The sequence below is a fragment of the Xenopus tropicalis genome, chromosome 9 (genome assembly GCF_000004195.4).
Source record: "Xenopus tropicalis strain Nigerian chromosome 9, UCB_Xtro_10.0, whole genome shotgun sequence".
NCBI lineage: Eukaryota > Metazoa > Chordata > Amphibia > Anura > Pipidae > Xenopus > Xenopus tropicalis.
In genome coordinates this window covers 28579246-28600745 of record NC_030685.2, presented here as the reverse complement: position 1 = coordinate 28600745, position 21500 = coordinate 28579246, and the positions used below count along the sequence as shown (strand labels likewise).

The 21500-nt window shown below is 39.3% G+C and overlaps 1 protein-coding gene across 2 annotated transcripts in view; it reads left to right on the top strand.

Moving 5' to 3' along the window:
* Positions 1-21500, top strand: part of baiap3 (BAI1-associated protein 3) — a 204620-nt gene that overhangs the window by 168810 nt on the left and 14310 nt on the right. For both annotated transcript variants that reach the window (XM_031893220.1, XM_002938415.5), the window contains exons 13-22: positions 1440-1532; positions 3015-3118; positions 6938-7055; positions 10900-11024; positions 11128-11218; positions 13487-13543; positions 14051-14148; positions 16933-16984; positions 17295-17443; positions 19578-19701. In XM_031893220.1, the coding sequence (XP_031749080.1) occupies positions 1440-1532; positions 3015-3118; positions 6938-7055; positions 10900-11024; positions 11128-11218; positions 13487-13543; positions 14051-14148; positions 16933-16984; positions 17295-17443; positions 19578-19701 (1011 nt within the window). The remainder of the gene's footprint in view (positions 1-1439; positions 1533-3014; positions 3119-6937; positions 7056-10899; positions 11025-11127; positions 11219-13486; positions 13544-14050; positions 14149-16932; positions 16985-17294; positions 17444-19577; positions 19702-21500) is intronic.

Genomic DNA, 21500 nt, shown 5'->3' with positions numbered 1-21500 from the left:
TTTCTCCTCACCCAACTTTGCCAATGTTTTCTTCAGTTGTATTTTCACAATAACATCTTGTGGCCAAAGTGTACCACTGGTTTAAGTGGTCATATTCCATTTTTGCCCAATGGAGTAATAGTACTATGCACTGCCCAGAGGCAAAAGCTCTCTTTAAGGCAATGCAAGGATTGTTTTCTATAATGTGCCCAGGCCTATCACAGAGCTAGATGGAAGATATTATAGATATTGGATTTTGATATTGGAGATATTAGCCGGTTAAGCCAGTTTTAGATAGCAAAGAGTAGGCTTGCAGCTCAACAGCGCTCTGTAAAGGTCAGATTATATACTCTTCCTGCACTCGGTGAAACCTACAGGTAAGTTTGCATAAAAGACATGTAAACTCTACATTTTCCTACCATGAATAAAAGTTGGTCACATCTCCCCCCACCCACACTGCATTATTTGTTCTGCATATATCCCCTCCGGTCACCAGCACCATCACATTTTCCTAAAACAAATAGCAGCTTTCACCCTGCGGTCATTTTACCTCTCACACATCTTCAGTGACATTTACATCTGCAAACAGCACAAGTGCGCTGTAAAGTTCATGCAGTGAAGAATGCAGGCTTACACAGGCAGAACTTACTAAAAAGTTCTGCTTGGACTGAGCACTTTAATGGTTAAGCTGATTTCAAGAGAGGAGGCTAGGAGAAAAAAACATGTTTCTTCAGCAGAGTCCACAGCTAGAGCAGATTCTCTATGGAAACAAGCAGTTCCATCTCTTTATTGGCTGCTAGACTGGAGGGTGTGTTTGGTAACCTAAGTTGGTAAGAACTGAGCATGTTCAGTTAGCCAAGAGCCAAAGTCAATTACTAAGGAAGGGGGTTGAATAGGTTAGAGGAGGGGAAGGAATCCCAAGTGATTAAGGGGATGCTGCAGCCTATAAACCTATAAACCTCTCAACAACAGGAGTGGCAGATATTTAAAAAATTAAAAGTGGCTGTTCACTGATTAATTTTTTTTGTGGGGGGTTTACATGTCAATCTCAGTTGAGCAAAATGACAAAATGATATTAGCAAATAAATGCAAATATCTAAAAATAGAAAATGTATGTAAATTGCAAAAGTGCTTAGAGAAGCATTAAATATTTTTGTGGGGCTTTACATCCCCTTTGCAGGTTCGAAAGCCCCTACTTATATAATTAAGCGACCCCCACACAGTCTGTTTTGCCTCAGGCCCCTGGGGCCCACCAAAAAAAAAACAGCCCTGCCTGTAACTAAGAGAGAGAGATTTTATCTGTGCACTACATATATATCCATCTGAAAACAAATCACGTACGTGTGAATGCTCATTGGGTCATTACGCTCGGAAGAGCGGATCTCAGCTGTAACTCAATTCACCGAGTATTAAAACAAATAGCATGGCATATAACATCTGAATTGACAAATGTGTTTCAGAGGGACACCGTTCTAAGCAAGAAGGCATCTGGCTCAGTGATTCATGAAATGCTGCTGAACCAGCTGCTCCAGTACGAGCACAAGCAAACAGAGGTAAACACAATGCTGTTCATCTTAATCAGCTTTCCTGAATCGAGAAGCTTGGAAAGTAAGTCACAGGCGTTTTATCTGGGGTCCCAAACTTGTGATTCTCCAGATGCTATAAACAACACATTGACGAATAAACCCCTGCTTCATATGCTTGAGTATGCATGAACAAGCAATACATTGCAGAATGCATGATAACAATATGGTTTAGCCTACAAAATGCAGGTCACAATAGAATTTTGCTCTTTGCCTTTGCTTTAGTGAGCCATTGAGCTATGGACAAGGGCCCTGATACTTTTACAGCCCATTGTTAGAAATATTGGAATCCAGCAATGTCCTCCACATGTAGCAGGGGGACTGGGTTAGCAATACAACTGTCACCCACCTTTTTAGTGTTTGAATAGGGCAGCTACAAAAAATTAGACCTTAAAAATAAACAAAACAACAGAGTAATACAAATCCCATTTACTGTGATTAGTGAACATCATGCAGCTCTCGTACAGGGGGCTCCTGAGCTTCCATTTTGTATTACTTCAATATCTTCTATGATATTTAATGTTTGTTACATACAGATATGTTCATTACTAATTACTGCCTTTTTTATTTATTTTATGGGTTGTAAACCTTGGAAAAAGATTCCAATTTTTTGTTTGGGCTGGAATTGTTGTATGATGATATTCTATAATCAATGATCAGAAAGAAGGATAAAGGGAATTTTGGTGTCCTGGGTAACCAGTGCTTCAACTACATTGTTGCTCAATGTGTATGACCTCCAGTGGTAATCCTACCTGCAATTTGTACACTTGTTGCTGGATAATAACAAATAATAAAAGGTATAACATATGGGCAGATTAAGCAACCCATAGAAACCAGTCAGCAGGTAGAATTTACTAGTCAATAGTATTGGCGGCTATTGGCTTCTAGACTACCAGCAAATCCTGCACCTTTTATTACATGACCGCACCTTCTTATTACATTCCTTGTTATTTTGTCCATTTGATAATGACTGGAGAAAACAGTTTCTCTAGAAATAAATAGCTGCACAGCACTTGCCTGCTTCCCTTATGTTGCAAAGCATTCTTTTAGCTTTAACTAACAACAAGATGGTTTATGTAGAACTGGTAGGCAGGATTCTCATTGGGAATATTTTGCATCTATCATTAGTTTGAGGTGCTGACATTGAAGAACTTTTGGTTGTAATGGGAGTGATATTTTTTAAATTCCTACCAAATGCAGCAACACAAATAAAATATTTTAATTTGAGAGCCACTTCTACTTTCATTATGTAACCATTAAAGGGGATCTCCGGCTTCCAAACAGAAACACAGAGCCCCAATGTGACATAAACCTAATTTTATATTTTATTCTATATGAAGCACTTTCAAATTTTGGTGTTAGTGGTCTGTCAAGAACTACAAGCCTAGACAGTGCATTTTTCTGTCTCTTGCTTGCACTTAATAGCGTTGATATATGGCTGTTATATTGCAGGTTGAAAGCTGGAACTGGAAGGGGGAGCTAAGCAAGCATGCTTTTACCATTCTGTCCCACCACAGCATGCAGACTGATCTCTCCAGCCTACAGCAGGCCGTCATGTAAGTATTTCTTCTCTAGTGACTACACTTAGACACATGCATACATACATATACATAAGCACATATATATTCATCATATTCATATGAACCATGTATAACAAGAGTATGGGGGCAGTGTCGGACTGGGCCACCAGGATACCAGGAAAACTCCCAGTGGGCCCAGGTGTAAGTGGGCCCTTCTGCTCCTGAACATTTGGCCTGTTTCATGGTCATTCCCTATTTCTGAATGGGAACAAAGAAGAGAAATAGATGCAAGGATAGATGCTAGCATGTAAATTAAAGAGACTAGGAGAATAAAGAGGTTGGGTGAGGAAAGGATGAAAAATAGTTTGGAAAGTGGGCCTGGGGTCTAACGTTTTCTGGTGGGCCCCTGGGGTCCCAGTCTGACACTGTATGGGGGGTACCCGAAAACTGCTCTGCTACTATGATTACGCTATAATGCAGACCCAGGCAAGAGGTCTATCTGCCAGCAACTCTGGTAGGCTCTTATTGTATTAGACTTTGTATCCTCAAATAGGCCCACGGTTTATACGGAGGGTAACCACACCGATTTGTGCACACAGCATTCATTCTCTCAATAACTTTGGGCGCCAGTGGTTCTTAAAAACAATGGAACAGTTTATTGAACAATTTCATACATTCTCAATTGCCAATCTCTAATGTTAGGGAGGTGTGTGCGCAGAGTGAACTATAACATAATCTGACATGGCACTATCTTCTCCTATACTGGGCTTACCTCTGCCCAGGCCCTCTGGAGCACACCTCACCTCCTCCAGAAAATGGAGGAACCAAAAGAAACAGAAGAACCTTGGGCTTCCCTTTTTATTGCCTTGGGGAAACCTAATACCTACTCCCCCTCCCAACCTATCAGGACCCAGCCTAGCTGGCTAACACAGTTCCAGGGGATAAACAGCTAAAGGTTTGGAAAACATTTACCTTCCTACATTGTAATGAAAAATACTGGAGACGTAGCTTTGGTTTTTTTGAATAGTCATATGCACAGGGGTGTACGCAGACTGATCCGAGGATCTCATTACATTTTTCCAGTCTGATTGTGAATCTTTTTATTGGAGTGCTTTAGAAAAAGCACAGTCAGTTGACATGCTTGGAACCTTTGTTTGAATTTTTGGAGATTGATCAATGAATTCCTGTGCACGTTTGCGTAATCCTGGCAGCCTCATAAATTAGTCTATAAGCACAGCTTGAGTTTCCTGAACTAGGGTTTCTATAATAGGGAAATAAAAGTATCACGTCACCGATAAGGGTTAATATCTAAAAAAAAATATTTATGGTTAAAAGGATAAAATATACACACTCCATTTTGACATAAATTAATTCAGTTGGTCCTACATAGAAAAGTAGAAAAGGTACATAAGCACTACCTAAACTTCCAGATACAAATATAAATGCGTTTTATTTTACACAGACATACCTGATTCCACAAAACCTGTCTCTGTGTTTGCTGCCTGTATGTTTCAACAGCCATAGAGGGGTAAGCTCCTTTGTGGACTTTGGGTAAATGATAGAAATAAATACTAGTAGTACCCAGAAATTGTACCTTCAGGTGTTTCGCCTATCATTCAAAATATTCAAAACCTCCCATTATCTGCAATGTCAAATAATTTTTGATAAAAAGAACATGTAGGCTTGGAGATTAGTTGTGAATTGCAATCGATATTTGAAAGTTGGCATAATGCTTCATTATAATAGACCTCATAATTCACACTTACTACCCTGTCCCCATTATCAGCTGACTTTGTTGCAATCAAATGATCTTTTTCTCATTTCATTCCCAGTGGAATTGAAGGTCTAAGGTTCCTTACTGTCTGGATTCAGTTCTATGTGCACCAAAAAAGAATGCAGAGATCTGTGGCAAATTATTAGGTAAAAGGCTGGGTACAAAGTGCAAAAAATTGCTCTTTACACCCTGCCTTTCAGTTCATAAATGATCCGTTGAAGTTCAGCAACATTTGGATAATATATGGTTGACCAACCATGTTTTTTTTCTCTATTGTATGATTCAAAATATTGTTTTGTTGCTGAGCCTGCTTCCAATAAAGAGATGTAAGGCTCTCCCCATCCCATGCTTTGGATGAGCTCATTGTAACTGTGTTTTTGTGATGGTGTAAATTTCACTGGTTTTACAATAAAAACCTTTCGCCCAGATCCATTCTGACAGTTTTGCTGCAGGTAATGTGAGGCTTCAGCATTTTATTTTGTAAGAGAATATTGTTTCTGTACGGATCACCTGCTCTGAACAGCGTCAGTCTATTATAACAATCTTTGAATGACATCTAAAGTGTGTGAGGGAAAATGTCAGAGACCATTGATTTCTGCTCTCCAGCACCATGGAATAGAAGGCCGGAACATCCATCTAATCCTCTTTAGCAGCAAGCATGATACTTATTGATCCGTGTGCTGTAGCACCTGAAGGGCTTTTACATCACTTGACTAAACAGAAGATGAATTTTATTACTTCTTAAACTATTTTAGCTGATATTCAGAAATTGCTGGCATTATGGAGTATGATATGTTAAGCTTGCTATCACCCTCGAGACTAGGGTACCACAAATAGCTTCCCTTTCCCAAGATCCATGGCAGCATGCCCTTCTGAAAATTGTATTTGCCTCAGTTAACATTAAGGTGTTGTAAAGTAGATATAAACTGTATTTTCAGGTTATTTTTTTTTTTTTTACTTCCTTTAGACAGTAAAACATGAAGCCATAGCTTGTGGTGTGCTAGAGAGATTCTCTGCTTTCCTGAATTTATCCTTACAGCATCAAAACACAGTTAGAAACACTGTGGGTGTACATTCATAATGCTATGCAAGTTATTGTTTGTTAAGAATTCCAGACTTTTTAATTCGCCAATACCCTTAGTGGGCAGATTATTTTTCAATCTTTTTAATTATTGTTTGTTTCAATTTTGAGACATGCAGTAGCAGGGTCAAGCACTGCCACAACTAGGTATTTTAGCACCCTAGGCAAATATGGCAGCACTCGACCCAAGCACTGCCACTGTCACTAGTCTTTGGGTCTGGAGTTCCATGAAAATGTTAATATTAGAAGAGCACACTCCTACAATACTGCAGGGAGGGAGTTGTTGTAAATTGAAAACAGGTTGGGGAGAAAAAGGTAGAAGGCTGATCCACATAACTGAACCCCCATTACTCCAGTGCCCAAGGCAGCAAACCATGTCTGCTTATATTGCACAGTGCTGTGTATCCATGTATTTTTATAAACTTATACATATCCCTAGTTCCAGCCCTGCAATAAGCTATACTCTTACACATAACTTTATTTGCTAAGGAAACAAAACAACACAGTAGTGGTCAACCATAGGAAGTAGGAAGGCAGTGTGCAATGTGCAAAAAATTCCATTGCCCAATGATTAGACCATTGCCTGTGTTCAGCATTGCTTGTCCCCTCCAGTCCCCTATTTTGTTTGTCTTTCACATGCACATGTTAGGGAGTGGGGCAAGGTACCTCACAACAGTACATTATATTTTAATTACTTAACACTTACACAAACTTATTTTGGTGTTACTGTTCCTTTAATGGACCCAAATATTTAGACAATATTTTTTACTTTCGCTTGTATTTGAAAATGAGCTTTGCTATTTTGGCTTAATACTGTCACTTTTTGTGGCTACAGTGTAAGTGTTTGTTAATGGAGCAAAGAAGATGAGATAACTATGGTGGCAGTGGTATTTTTCCTTTAAAGGATAAGAGTTAAGCAAAGTGTCCAAAAGGCTCAGGGGCTCAAACCAGGGTAAAAATAGGCATATACAGTAAAATACATCTATGTTCATTTTAACAGAAAATGGCAAGCATTCAGCAAACATCACCAAATCCAGGCCATGGATTATAGTTTTCTACTGGGACTGCTAAAACACATAGAAGAGCAATGGGACCCCACCATGTGTCAAAGAGAGCAGGTAAGTTATTATATCCAGTTCATGCCAGCCTGCCAAAATGTACCATTTACGTATTCACGTGCTATTACTTGTTACAGCAAAAACAAAGATTTTTTTTTCAAAATATTTAATAATTCTAATTTATTCAGCTGCCATTTTGCATTCAATTCAAGTGCTGCATATGTGAATTATTTAAGTTTCAATGTTGTTTTGTACATAAAAGTAATGCAGACATGTTGCATATTAAATATTAGATTACCAACAAAGCAGTTGGTAGCCAAATCTCTAATAAAGCTCTAATTGTGTTATGTGCTGGAGGTGATAAAACTGTGTGCCTAAGGGCAGCTGAGAATGATTGGGTTTGGCATAATACTTTCTAATAGGCAGAATAATCAACATTCAGATTTTTATAGTTTTAGAGTTTTTTGAAACCACAACTAAACTCATTTCCACAAAAACCACATATGTCTAGTCATTTATTAAAAATAATATGATAGAAAAAAAACCTTGCACTACAGTCCTATCACAGGGTGCACATTGTGTGAGGGAAATGTAAATTTGGTTGAAAAGAACACAATCGGCACACCTGTCTGAGACTTACCATAAAAACATAAAACTTTATTAGAACCAATTAAAACCAGTGCCTAAATTTAAAATATCAAAAAAGAGAAAGAAAAAGAAGGGATAGAGTTAAAATGAACTAATCCAATACCTTATTATACTAGATCCGGGCTTTAACTGAGAGTTGATACATTATTACCGAATACTTACCTCCCTCAAACCACCTACAGATATAAACGATTACACTTACCTCTCCCCTTCAATCCTTGATCTCTATATGAAGAGTCACGATGTGAATTGACACATAAATCGGGGATTATCTTTATTTCACCATCGCCCCTTGTAGTAACACATAGAGAGTCCTTAATCGGCACAGAACTGTTACATTCGTAGCAACAGTTGCAAATTTTTCGATCCTCCCTTGACTTAGCCAGTCTTTGCAAACATTTATTAACATTGTTATAAAACTAACCTTTTGGTAATAATGTATCAACTCTCAGTTAAAGCCCTGATCTAGTATAATAAGGTATTGGATTAGTTTTTTTTAACTCTATCCCTTCTTTTTCTTTCTCTTTTTTGATATTTTAAATTTAGGCACTGGTTTTAATTGGTTCTAATAAAGTTTTACGTTTTTATGGTAATTCTCAGATAGGTGTGCCGAAAAGATTGTGTTCTTTCCAACCAAATTTAATAGTCATTCATTAAAAGCACAAACAAAAAAATGCAGAAACACATGAAAACAGCGACTTTTTTATATTGACACACATGTACACAGAAAAAAACCCAAAAACCTCTAAAATCATGAATCAAAGAAAGATCTCCCAGTTGTGAAAAGGACTTCTACATGATCTCAGCATTTAGATGGCATATTTTTTATTTTGTATTTGTCTCAAAAAAATTGAATGTTAGTAAATACCCCCTTAAAGAACATGTAGACCCCCCCCACCCCCCCGACAAGAAAACTTTATCAGTGAACAGCTTCTCTGTCTTTAAATCTTTAAATACCTGCCTTCTGTTGTTTAAAGGTTAATAGTAAAGCTGCAGCATCCCCTTTATCATGTAGTATTCCTTCTCCTCCTGTAAAGTCACCTTCCCTTAGCAATATACTTGGCTAGCTGGGTTAGCTCTTGGCTAACTGAGCATGATCAATATAAGGCTAAGCATGCAGTTTACATCTATTATTTAATCCAAAACCGTACCAAGTCCTGGCATTCAGTATTTGCCCCTTTGTAATCTAGACTTCAACTGAGAAACCTTTATCTAGCATTTTTGATATATTTACTTATGGCCAATTATGTAAGAATATTCTTCAGGCAGATCTAGCAACTCTTCATGAGATAAAACAAGCACAGCCTTACTTTAGCTCCATCTTAGCATTTCTGTTAATTAAAAGCTGAACACATAAAATAAACTGCTAGGATCATCTTGTTGCATTTTCAGATACATTTTGCTGCTCGGTAATGATTTAAATCCCTGCAATGCTAATTTGTTTGATAATAAGAATAGCCCAAATCGCTTTGGTTTTCCGAAGTTGCACAAAGTTTCCTGCAGGTTCAATAGCGATGCATAGGCCTTTCCACACAGGATTCCCTTTGTTGCTGGTGGAAAGGCATTTTGGAGAGATTAGTCGCCCATGGTAGCAGAGATCTATTGCAGGCGATTAATCCCTCTGTGAGACATTACCCTTAGGGGCACATTTACTATGGGTCGAATCCGAGTCCGAATTGGAAAAATCCGATTTGAAAACGAACATTTTGCGACTTTTTCGTATTTTTTGCGATTTTTTCGGTGCCTTTACGACTTTTCAGAAATTATCGCGACTTTTTCGTTACCAATACGATTTGCGCGAAAAAACGCGAGTTTTTCGTAGCCATTCCGAAAGTTGCGATTTTTTCGTAGCGTTAAAACTTGCGCAAAAAGTTGCGATTTTTTCGTAGTGTTAAAACTTGCGCGAAACGTCGCGCCTTTTAAGTTTTAACGCTACGAAAAAAGCGCAACTTTTCGCGCAAGTTTTAACGCTACGAAAAAATCGCAACTTTCGGAATGGCTACGAAAAACTCGCGTTTTTTCGCAAAAATCGTATTGGTAACGAAAAAGTTGCGATAATTTTCCGACAAAAATCGCAAAATACCGATCATTACGAAAAAAACACAATCGGACGCATTCGGCCCATTCGTGGGTTAGTAAATGTGCCCCATAGAGTTCTTGTTTGAACGTAAGGACAGAAGCCATATCACAAGTGACTAGTCTTTGTTGTCAACAGAAACTGAAATAACCCTGTAGCAAAGTTTCTCTTTATCTCCAATGGAAAACAGTGCCCTGAACAAAGGAAATCCTGTTACAAACTCATCCTACTGTTGAGGTGCTGTTATTGTCTATTAGGAATGCCTCAAGCAGCCTGTCTGTTTCAATTCATGAATAACTTCAGATATACAAAGAAAAAATATTCTGGGTTTACATTAAACTTTTGCCCCTTTGTGTTTCTATGGATAAAGTTAGGAACTAGGTGTAATTTCTCAAGAAAAGGAACAATATGTTTCTCCAAGGAAAGGAAACCAGCACATTTACCAGCTAGTTAAAATCATAATGGTACAGTATGTGACCCAGATGGGCACAGTGGGCGACGAATGCCCTAAGCTATTACTTTGTGCAGTAATTTGTTTTATTTGTTTGTAAGCTCCACAGTCAAATGAAACTTTTCTCTCATCTATCACATATTTTCTACACTGTTATGTGGAACCTGCGTGGAATTTCAATTTCTAGATTTATCACCCAGCATGCCTGTATTTTTTGTGAATGGTTTATTTATTTCCCTTGCATGCTTCAATTATCCTGCCAGCACAGAACGGCCAGCTCTGACAAAAATAAAAGCAACTGATTTATCCATACAAAGAAATGCCTTTTGCTGTATGCAATACCAACCCCTGATTACTTTTGATGAACGCACTTGACCAGTAAAAGCAAGCGTCTGATTGGTTGCTGTGGGTTACAGAACTAGATTGAACTTTGTCTGCTTTGTGCATAACCCTGAATGAGATGTTTGTTTATGCCATTGGCTAAACACAAAGGTGCTCATTTATTACCAATGGGCAAATTTGAACCTGGGCAGTAACCCATAGAAATCAATCAATTATTGGCTTTTTCCAGCCAATTAAAACAAACACCTGATTGGTTGCCATAGGTTACTGCCCAGGTGCAAATTGGCCCAGGGTTTATAAATGGTCTGCATCTTATCTATTAGCTGCCTAATTACAATTACACTAGTAACTACGTAAGTCTTATTACAGCCCCTCTTTACCAACAGGAGCAGAGTTTGGCCGAAAGTTTTACACTTTTCACAGAATATTGCCTTCTTCTCTTGAAAAAACTCAGAGACAATTTTCCTGTTCTCAACACAACAGTCATCAACCGGCTTGAATTCATGTTAAGGTAACATTTACCCCAGTAGCAGTGTCATTTGTACGAGATGTTGGCTTGTAAGGCAGCCCCCCTTCACTTAAGTAGCTTCAGCTCTCTCCTCTATCTCTTATAGGTGTCTTAGTCAAATCCAAAACATGCAAGCTTTTAGAATGGTATGCCCTTTCCATAATGAACTACATCTGGAGATTGCGGCCATTATAAAGGTAACTTCGCTTTTCCTTTAGTATTTGTGTGCGGATGTTTAAACTTTATTTTTTTTTTCATATTTGAAAGGCAGTATAGCTTCACTTTGTTCAGTGTTTTTTTAAATCCCACCCTCAGGCCACTAATATTTATGTTTTCTATCTGTCTTACAGCAGGTAGATGGGTTGGTGAATGATTGGTAATAATGACAGCCTAGTGATTGATCTGTTTGTGCTATAGATTAATCTTTCTGTGCCTTTGTGCATAGGAGGAGAACTTTTGGGACCTGAGAACAGGTTCTGGAAAAACTGCCCTAAGTATTTTACAGCTGTTTTGCCTGTTAGAATATTTTCATAGTGCTCCACTGTTTTGCTGTACTGTTAGGGCCTGAACTAGGGTTGGGCAGAAGAGGCAAGTGCCTAGGCACAAAAGTGATGGGGTGCTAGGCACATACTGTTTCTATGGTATACCCCTAGTCTGGGCCCATGTCTCCATTGCAGTTTACTTCTCCCACCATGAACACCATGCACTGTATTTACTGCTGTGGGTTCTAGTTTTATGCGCAGAGCCCACAGTATGTCTGATCTGCCAGAATGCATGCCCAATTTTTAGTTAGCCCCCACCTTTTGGAGGATGTGAATTAAAACTGTCCCAGCTAAATTTTGGAGGTCTCAAATCTTCCAGGTACTAATTGTTCTGCACATATATTGTGATGTATTGCGCCTTCAGGGGCTCGGAAGCAAGCTGCTCCTAAATGATAGAGCAAATGAAATTATAACTAATATGCATGTAAGGCTTCACATTGCTCTTAATAGTCTAATTTGCAATATTTCATATTCAGATAAAAAGGCTTCATTCAGTCGCTAATTCATCATCATAAATGTGCCACATGGATCAGCTGCACACAAAGCAATAATGGAGGTCTCAGTTCTGCCCACTGTTTCTGAATGGATTCAGCTCATTGGGAAAGATATTATGAATGCAACCCACACACAGGCCAAATGACCTGATATATACACATTCAATTGTCCAACTGGACATTATCATGGCCAACTTGCAGCAATACACAGAGAGCTCTTTTTTCCAAGAACATCACTTTTACTTTAATAAAAGTTAATGTTGCCGTTTCCATTTCTTTGTCTTCCTTTGTGCCTTGGCAGCACAGCACCTTTGAGGGGTTTTGGAAGTTGTTATTCAGTAAGGACACCCCAAAATAAAAGTAGGGCTTCATATGTGGACTTTTTTATTTCCCTTCAACAAACTGCTGTTTTTCTTTACCTTTCTTTGTCTCTTCATTTCTTTGTCTTTGGGTGAACATTGCATTGTTCGGCTACACTATGTCCAAGATCCGCACTATGTCTGAGAGCAGCAATGGTGTAAAATAAAGGCATTAAATCCAGAATTTAGACATAGTAAAATAACACACACCTAGATAAATTCACCATTTATTTTACACAGCTTTTTATGGCATTTTTCTGGAATAAATTGTTTTACATGGTATCAGTGTCGGACTGAAATGCCGGGGGCCCACCAGAAAACCTTAGGCCATGGTCCCACTCTTCAAACTATTTTTCATCCACATCCAACCTCTATATTTTCCTAGTTTTTTTATCTTTACATATTATAATGTATTCTTTTATATATTTAGTCTTTTTGTTCCCATGGAATAATAAAGAATGACCATCAATTAAGCAACATGGATAGAAGCAGGAGGGCCCACTGACACCTGGGCCCACCGGGATTTTTCCTGGTATTCCTTTGGGCCAGTGTAACACTGCATAGTATGATAAATAAGCCCTGTGTTGTGAGATAGAGCAGCATTATTGGGTGCGGCTTGCTGTCTGAGCAACTTGTGCCAGAAAAATATATGGCCTGAAGCGGTGTAAAATACCAGCTACTTCTGTCAGTAAAATAATTGCACCTGAGCAACCGGTGGATATAAGCAGTCCCATTCACTAAAAATCAGAACTCATTCCCAGGATAGTGCAAACAGAATAGCTCTATCTAACCAGAACCCTACATGCTCCCTGGGCTAGTTATCCACTCAGCTCTCTCGGCCTTTTGCTCATATGCAATCAGGTAATTCGATAATGACAAGCTGATCATTTCTTCTTAGTAACCTAGAAACCCGAAACTCCGTTAGCTCAATAGAACCCCATCCTTCCTTTATTATACAACAGCAATTTAGTAAATGCTGTGATTTCACTCTCTCGCTCACAGTCAAGTGAATGAGGCTGAATGAGTGGGATCATTTTCCCGGATCATTTAATTCAATTTATGTTTTTCAGAAAGGCACGCTGGAGTGGTATGAAAAAACGCACGCCTCTCTGAGACCAGAAGAAAAGGTATGTTTGCTGTCTTTGCATTAGCTTTCCATTAGCATAGCATTCATACACACCTTATTATATACCCTACAATTACCCAGGTTCGCTTCTCTTAAGCTCATTGTAATTTGATATAATTTTCAAAATACACAGATACCTACAAAGAGCTTTTCAGTACATGGAATATAATTAGAAACTCATTGGAATAGATGTTTTTGATTATATGCTGCTAAAAACTAAGCATCATTAATTGCCCTTGGTTCACCTTCAGGTTAACCTTTAGTTTGTTGTAGAATGGCCTGTTCTTAGGAACATTTAAAGGTCTTCATTTTTGACAGTTTTTAAATTATTTGCCTTCCTTGTCTGAATCTTCTCAGCTTTCAAATGGGAGTCACTTACTGCAGCAGCCAAAAAACTATTCCTCTGTGAGACTACAATTTTATTGTTATTTACCTTGTGTTACCTATCTTTATATTTAGGCCCTCCTCTTTTATGTCTGCCCACAGTAAGCATACGTTTGTTTTATAGAATACAGTGGAACAGCTGAGATGCCTAGCGAGACTGACAGATGCTGTCCATGAAGATATAGAAAAGAGCCAAAATGTGTACAACAAGTTGTTTGTGAGGTAGGTCCTAGACCCGGTTCTTATTTCCGAACATGTGGATAACTGCTAGCAGTGTAAAGTTATTGGATCCCACTCCATTCCCAAAGGCCATCCTGCCCCTACACAATGGAGACAAGGGGGTCCAGGAAGGAAAGGTGGTGTTCCAGCAGAGGGTAGTTGGGCTGTAATACCTTAGGTGGCAGATTGGTGCAGATCATCTTTGGTTACCTGTTTTTGACACACTTACCTTGGCTCCTCATCATCAGCAGAAATGTTTTCAAACCAACTACAGTGACAATAATACATAGTGACATTCAGAAGAGTGCTGCTGCCTTGTTCTAATTAACAGCAACCACTGTGGCATTTCTGTGTCTGCATTTGTAATTCATTTTAAACGACACTGGCCAGAAACTGGCTAGAAAGTGTTTTGATTCTATACACTACGGTTGAGGCTACTCGTCATGCATGGGCAGGGACCCTTTCTTTACCTGTAAGAAAACAAGCACCCCGTCGGGCCCCAATCCCACAGATTTGAATTGCCAACCTAAAGAGTATATATACGTTTTCTTTTTTTTACTGCAAAAGATCCATTAATCAGATTAATGTTTGATTTTAGAAGTATCCAAATATGCAAATGAGCATTCATCTCAATGCTCACCCCAACGGGCCCTCAGGCTGGGCCCCAACCCTGTAATAAAATTACATTATAAAATTCTCATTTATCCTTTGCATTTAAATTGATAGCTATTAAATTCTCCCGGAAAAGATCAGCGCATGTCACATGTAATATATTGCATTCTGCTTCTTTATTATTGTAGCAACCAGAGCTCGGTCCCTAGTGAAAAAAATGTGTTTGATTTGTTCTCTTGATAAGATTATTGGCGAGTCTGCTCATTAACAGAGCAAATACAAGGAATGAGCTTTTAAGGGAATGTGAGGGGTCGATAAAAGTAATAAAACTTAGAATTAAGTTATAACGTACTGCATTCCAGAACACTGGAACACCTTCTGTTAACTCTCCTTGGCATCTCACCACTTATTTGTGCTCAGTTAGGTTCCATTATTTTCTCTTATCTCCAAACCAGAGGAGAAAATATGTTGTCTATAATACAGGCAACTGGATTTGGGTGAGCTCATGTGTATAGTTGAAGTATTAGCAGGATAAATGCAAGGCCCAAGTCACTAGGGATTTAGGTTCCCTAGGGTGGCATTGCCTGATAGCTCTGGTTTGGCAGCGGAAGAAAAAGAGATTATCTGGGCACCCTATTGTAGTACTGCACTCAAGCACCCATGTGATCCCTGCACAGTATTGGCCATAGGCTAACATTGTACACTAGGGTTTATATAATACCTGCAGGGCTAGGTGCAAACTGCAAAACATGGGTGCCATCTGCCATATATTTTGCACTTTATGCCCTTCCCTGCAGGTAGAAAAATTTCCATATGTCTCAGCTGTCCAAAAGCATAGCTCTTGCTCTCTGGAGTACAGTGTAAGCGTTTTGTAGTGCTGTAATTCTGTGTGGCAGACAGGGGGGGCATGAACATGTCCCCGCCTCCTGCGACCTACCCATATCATTATTTGTGCGTCATTTGGGGGCACCAAATAGGGGGCACAGCCCTGTACTTAGGGCAGGTCTGGGCTGCGTGGCACCCACTGCAAATGCTCTCAGTGTCTTGCACTGATTATTTATTTTGTGAAGGTTCTATAGGAACATATTTCTAATGCAGTCAGACTGCTACCTTTGACCTCGGCAAAAGCTGGACAAGAAAGTTGGAAAATAACAACAAGGGGCAAAACAATGACATGGGGGTCGGGTCATGATATTCAGGGGGGGTGGCGTGGTTGTGCTTTGTAGGGGCTTGACCATGACATCAGAGGTGGTTAAGGGGCAGATTATAGTCCAGGTTTCACAATGCTGAAACCTGAACAGACAGTTGTGACCTGAATAGCTCTAATAAAACCAAATTGTTTAGGTCAAAACCAAACATGTGGCAACCCTGAGTTAGACCCTGAATACAAGAGCATGCTTTTCTTCCTCTTAGTGCTCCTGCCTCCTGAGCCTCAGTAAATGACCCCCACGTTTCCCCGAGTGGCTATCATGTGTCATTTTGGACAAAATGCCTGCAGCATTTGCCAGCAAGCGTCACTGCTAACATCTAAGCTCCCTAGATTGTGTGTGTGTGTCCTGTTTGTGTCACTTTTCTGCACATTACACAAACTAGAGATTCAAATAATAACTCACACTTTCAACATAAACAATGTTTAATGGAGTCAAGTTGAACACATGTGCATTGCCTCTTTAAGATGCCATGAGTGTGTGAGCCTCCTGGAAGTTCCCCCTAGGGACATCAAGATCTTTCTGTAGAATTTGTGCTACTGAATTTAATAGACTCTAATAAGTGTTGACTGCTGATCTCCTAGCAAGTGCCAGATGCAGCAATAAACACTCTCTCACTTCTATTGGCCGATGAGTAAATCTGCAGTGAGATACAGTGTTGTCGGCACTCTTATCTGCTAAGGAATCTGCAACCAGGGAAAATGAGGGTAAGTGATATTAGATTTATGTTTCTCCCGATTGTCAGGCCAGTTGGCAAAACTGACCAGCAGATGGGGCTGTTGTTTTAATTTAGTTCTATTAGCCGTACTAAAATTCCTAATATCTTCAAATCTAGAAAAGAATAGGAATTTATGTAAAATTGCAGAGGAGAGCTTTGAGCAATATTTTATTCAATTGTTTGTTTATATTTCCTTAAAAAAAAACAAAAAAAACAAGTGAAATGCATGGCATCTGTTTCTCTCCTTAGTATTGTGAAGGTCGATTACTTCAGTATCACATACCGGCAGCTTGAGAAACTGGTAAGATTTTAATTATATTTGGAGCATGTGAAATGGAATTGGATGTGAAAAACTGTCAGTGATGTCCGACACATATAGGGGGTCAGTGGCTGCATGTTGTCATGAGCAACATAAGTTGCCATTTTTCACTAAATATTCCTTCATGATATATTGATATAATGTGATTTATTGGTATGTATACATAAATAACCTCCCAATACTGACTAAACTGAGATTCTAGGTTCACAGTGCTGCATAATGTGAACTCATGCTCTACATGCCTGAAAAGTCTTATTAAAACAACCTTTGGGGGGGGTTTGTTTTGCAACAGGTGGCTGATGAAGTGAGCGCCGCAATGGGAGCGCTGAAAGGAACGGAACCGGAAAGCCCCCAGATAACCCATGCCATTGGCGAGGCCTTGTATGAACTCTACATTACGCTCAGCGAGCTGAGGAAATTTAGGGATTACCTGCCTTTAAAGTAAGTGGAGTAGTGAGATTTGGGATTCAAAATGATCGTAGTACTAAGGGCAAGCAACATCTAATACTTTACCTGTTGAAAAATGACATGTCCCAGACCCCCCAGTACTTAGATTCTTGCAGGAGTTTGAATACCAACTATTGCCTGTCCCTGTTGAACGGGATCCCACGAAAACTGTGTGTGACCTGAACTATGTCTAGCACAGGGGATGAATAAAATAAAGCATTATACTGTATTTTCTCTGTTTGCTAATCTGTATCTCATTGTTGGCATGTCCTAGGGGCGTGACTCTATTGGGGCATACTATGGCACAATTCAGATTGGCCAAAATAGCATAGGGAGACTATACTATTTTGGTCAATCTGAATCGTGCCATGGCATGCCTCAGCTATGTCACACCGCTGTGTTTATTTTATTTTATACTGTATTTATTTTATTTTATACTGTATTTATTACAATATGATAGAATACCAACACTAAACCCCTACTTGACATACATACCCAGAGACTCCATCAACATTAGCCAAACGGCCAAACCAAATCTTGGCATGTCTAGTTTTACACCTAACCCCATGTTAATCCTCAGAGCAATATAATATAAGAGTTATTCCTTGTTATCATCGCAACTTCCTATTGCTTGGCCTACAAAGATTTTCAGGCACCAGAGAGGTTTCTCTGCAGACGATATCCGACTTCTCCAACATTTTCAGTGACACATTTTGCAGAAGGTCTTGAGTGAAAAAACAGAAGACTTTATATTAATTACTCAACCTGTTTCAGATGCAGCACTTGCATATTCCAGTCCAGCTTATTTAAGGCTTAGCTATGCAGGTTTCATTCAGCCAAATGTCGCATCTGTTCCATGCGACACACTGTGCCAAGTCATCATTCTGTTGGATGCAACAAGTTTCCTTTTCTCAAAAAGTCATACCAGAATGATTTGCTGCAAACTACAATTATTTATGATTTGCAATCTTCTGGAAAATAACAAGCATGAAACAAATATAAAGTATACAGTACAGCAGAAAGGACATTAATTAATGAATCTCACTGGATGCCTCATTAGATGATTATTTGCGAGCCATTAGCGCTGATTTGCTCATTCGCTTTGAGACAGAGCAGTTTTGTGCAAGGGATTTAATTAGACTATCCCCATTAATGTTCATTAAGTGTGTTAGTAAACGATCCACTAAAATAATGATAATCACCATTATTCTTTCATAATGTACATCATTTACACGTGCCGATAACCTGGGAATTTTCTATAAAATGGTTATGTGGGTACTAATTACCTAAACTTTTAAAAACTGTAATAAACAAAATATTGAATCCCAACCAGTAATTATGATAGACTTACTGTACTTGTTCTAGTTACTTGGTTCACCCTTCCTAAAGTAGCAGCAAAAAAACATGGGTATGTAATTGTGCCCTTTATCTCTGTAGTGTTCTGACTTTGGCCAGTCCTTTGTCAGGTGTCAGTGGCACCACATATGCTCAGTGTGTGCCATGATTAAGTGATGATTAGAGCATTATGTGCCCAGCGGGAGGTTGGGCAAAGATTCCTTTAGGCTTGGGGAAGAGGCATAAACCTTCCCTGTAAGTGGGCTGATGTTCCTATAGAGCAGGGGTAGGGAACCTATGGCTCGGGAGCCAGATGTGGCTCTTTTGAGGGCTGCATCTGGCTCTCTGCCAAATCTTTAATAAAAAAAAATAATGGGCGTGGCCTGCGCTCGCCAGATAGAAGACATGTTCTAAGCCTTAGAACACGTCTTCTATCCGCCAAACACAGGCCACGCCCTCCTCCACATCCTTGGGACCCACCCTACCTTGCCCCGCAGCATCCACGGGCAAACATATTGTATGGCTCTCACGGAATTACCTTTTAAAATATGTGGTGTTCATGGCTCTCTCAGCCAAAAAGGTTCCCAACCCCTGCTATAGAGTGTCGTAGATAGTATATGCCCATGTGGATTCCACTATGGAGACACAACCCTGTATCAGAGGGCTACTTTTAACACTAGGTTGGTACAGTAGCCACTGAATAAGGTGCAGTATTTGGAGCCAGTGAGGCTATATCACGTTATGCAATAAAAACTCTGTGAAGCAATTCTAATGCTTGTAACTTTCCTCACAGAGACAACAAATCCCTGGCTCTGTCAGGATTCCACGAACTGTTTAAAGTCTCTATTCATACTTGGCTAATAACTATCCATGAAAAAACATGTGAAAGGATTCAGAGAGCAGTGGAATTGGATAAGGTACTGGTGACATCAGTATGATTTGATTTTATACCTGTGTTGCTGAGAGATCTACATCCATCTATGGATCTATCTGTGGATCTACTGTATGTCTATATTTTTGTGCATCTGTTTATCTGTTACTTGTTTTGCTTTTTCCTATGGTATGTGCCATTATTTTGGTTTTGTGATATTACTGCCACCTAGCTGCTAAAATGTTTTACCAGTGATGTTCATTAAATGGATATTGGAATTGACTGAGCTCAAATTCAGAGTTCAAATGCCATTTTCTCTTGTAGTGGCCAGATTATTCTTTATTATATATGTATACAGTATATTTATATATATATACATTTATAGGTCAGTATCTACCTACAGTATATATATATATATATATATAAATGTATCAGGAACAACAGAAAAATTCTGTCCCTAAGGCCAAAACATTATACCCTTTCATGTGTGACTATTGTGTACCACAGTGTTTTCTCCCCCACTCCAAAAACATTCAGGCAGGTTAACAGGCTACTGACCATAGTTTTTGTGAGTATGAATGGGACCTTAGATTGTAAGCTCTACTCTTATAGAAAGTGATGTGAATCGAGTATAATCTTGGTAATCTTGCATAAAAGTGTCTGCTCTATATAAATGTAGGAGAGTAATAGTCTTGCTTAACTTTACTTTAATCAGTCCCCATAAGGGTTTATACAGCCCAGGGCTGGACATAGTTCAGAAATGGGCTGAGGAGCTGTTTCCCTGGTTTCCAGGTTAAAGTGTTCCCTGGCAGTCCTGTAGCTGACCAGGGGTGTCAAGTTTCCCTCATCTTTTAAAATGTGATTGGTCTCTTTGGACCCCACATGCTGGAGCGAGTGCTTGGTGCTGGAGAGCCTGAGGTGTAGGTAGGATTTAGTAGGAGAAGTCAGTGTAATGTGTAAAGTTGTGTAATAGCTCACTCTAGGAGTGAGAGGCAGGATCAGTGCATATAGCAGAGCAGCTTAAAGCTCCAGCAAGGAGACCAGGAGGGTTAGTACCCCACAGTGTCACCCACCAGCATAGGGACTTAAATACTCATAGGCGCTGGACACTAGTTGATCAATAAATGATTACTACCTCTGGGTGCTGAAAATTCTATGCTGCTATAACATTGTCAAGTGGATGATATTGTCTGAAGTATCTGGGTATTGTACCATCTGTACAGTACCACCAAAAAGATTATATGAGATCCAGCAAATAGAAAGTTGTTTCAAGAACCACTTGCCCCCAGTTATTGGGAGATAATGTTCTGTATGTGTGAATTCAGCGTGGTTAACCTTTCCTTCATCAATATAGTCAGGGCTCACCTGAGAATGAGGGTCCCATGTTTCACAGCCTTTATCAGGAGATGCAAATGGACAAATCTAAGTTGGGCAAGAGCTGGCAGGGTCCTAGGGATCAAAGAACAACACTATCTTCCAAATATTGTTACATGAATAAAGGGTAATTATAATGTAACAGAACTATATAAGCTCCCAAACCCTACAGGGGATAACCTGGGGACTGGCATGTGTTTTGCTATGGGGCTCTCAAGCTGTATCTCTGCACATAGCAGGGAATGGAGTATTAGGATATAGAATTATTTTGATGGCCAAGTTGGAATTTATATACAGGAATAGTGTTTTTATTTAATAAAAGTATAAGCAACAAGTACTCAATCCACACAACGAATTGCACTGCAACTATATATTTTTTTTAACTTTTTTTGAGTTCAAATAGGGCATCTAAAACAGGTGGTAGTTTATGGGAAAAGTGAAAACACCAGTGATTACTTATAATAACAGTGT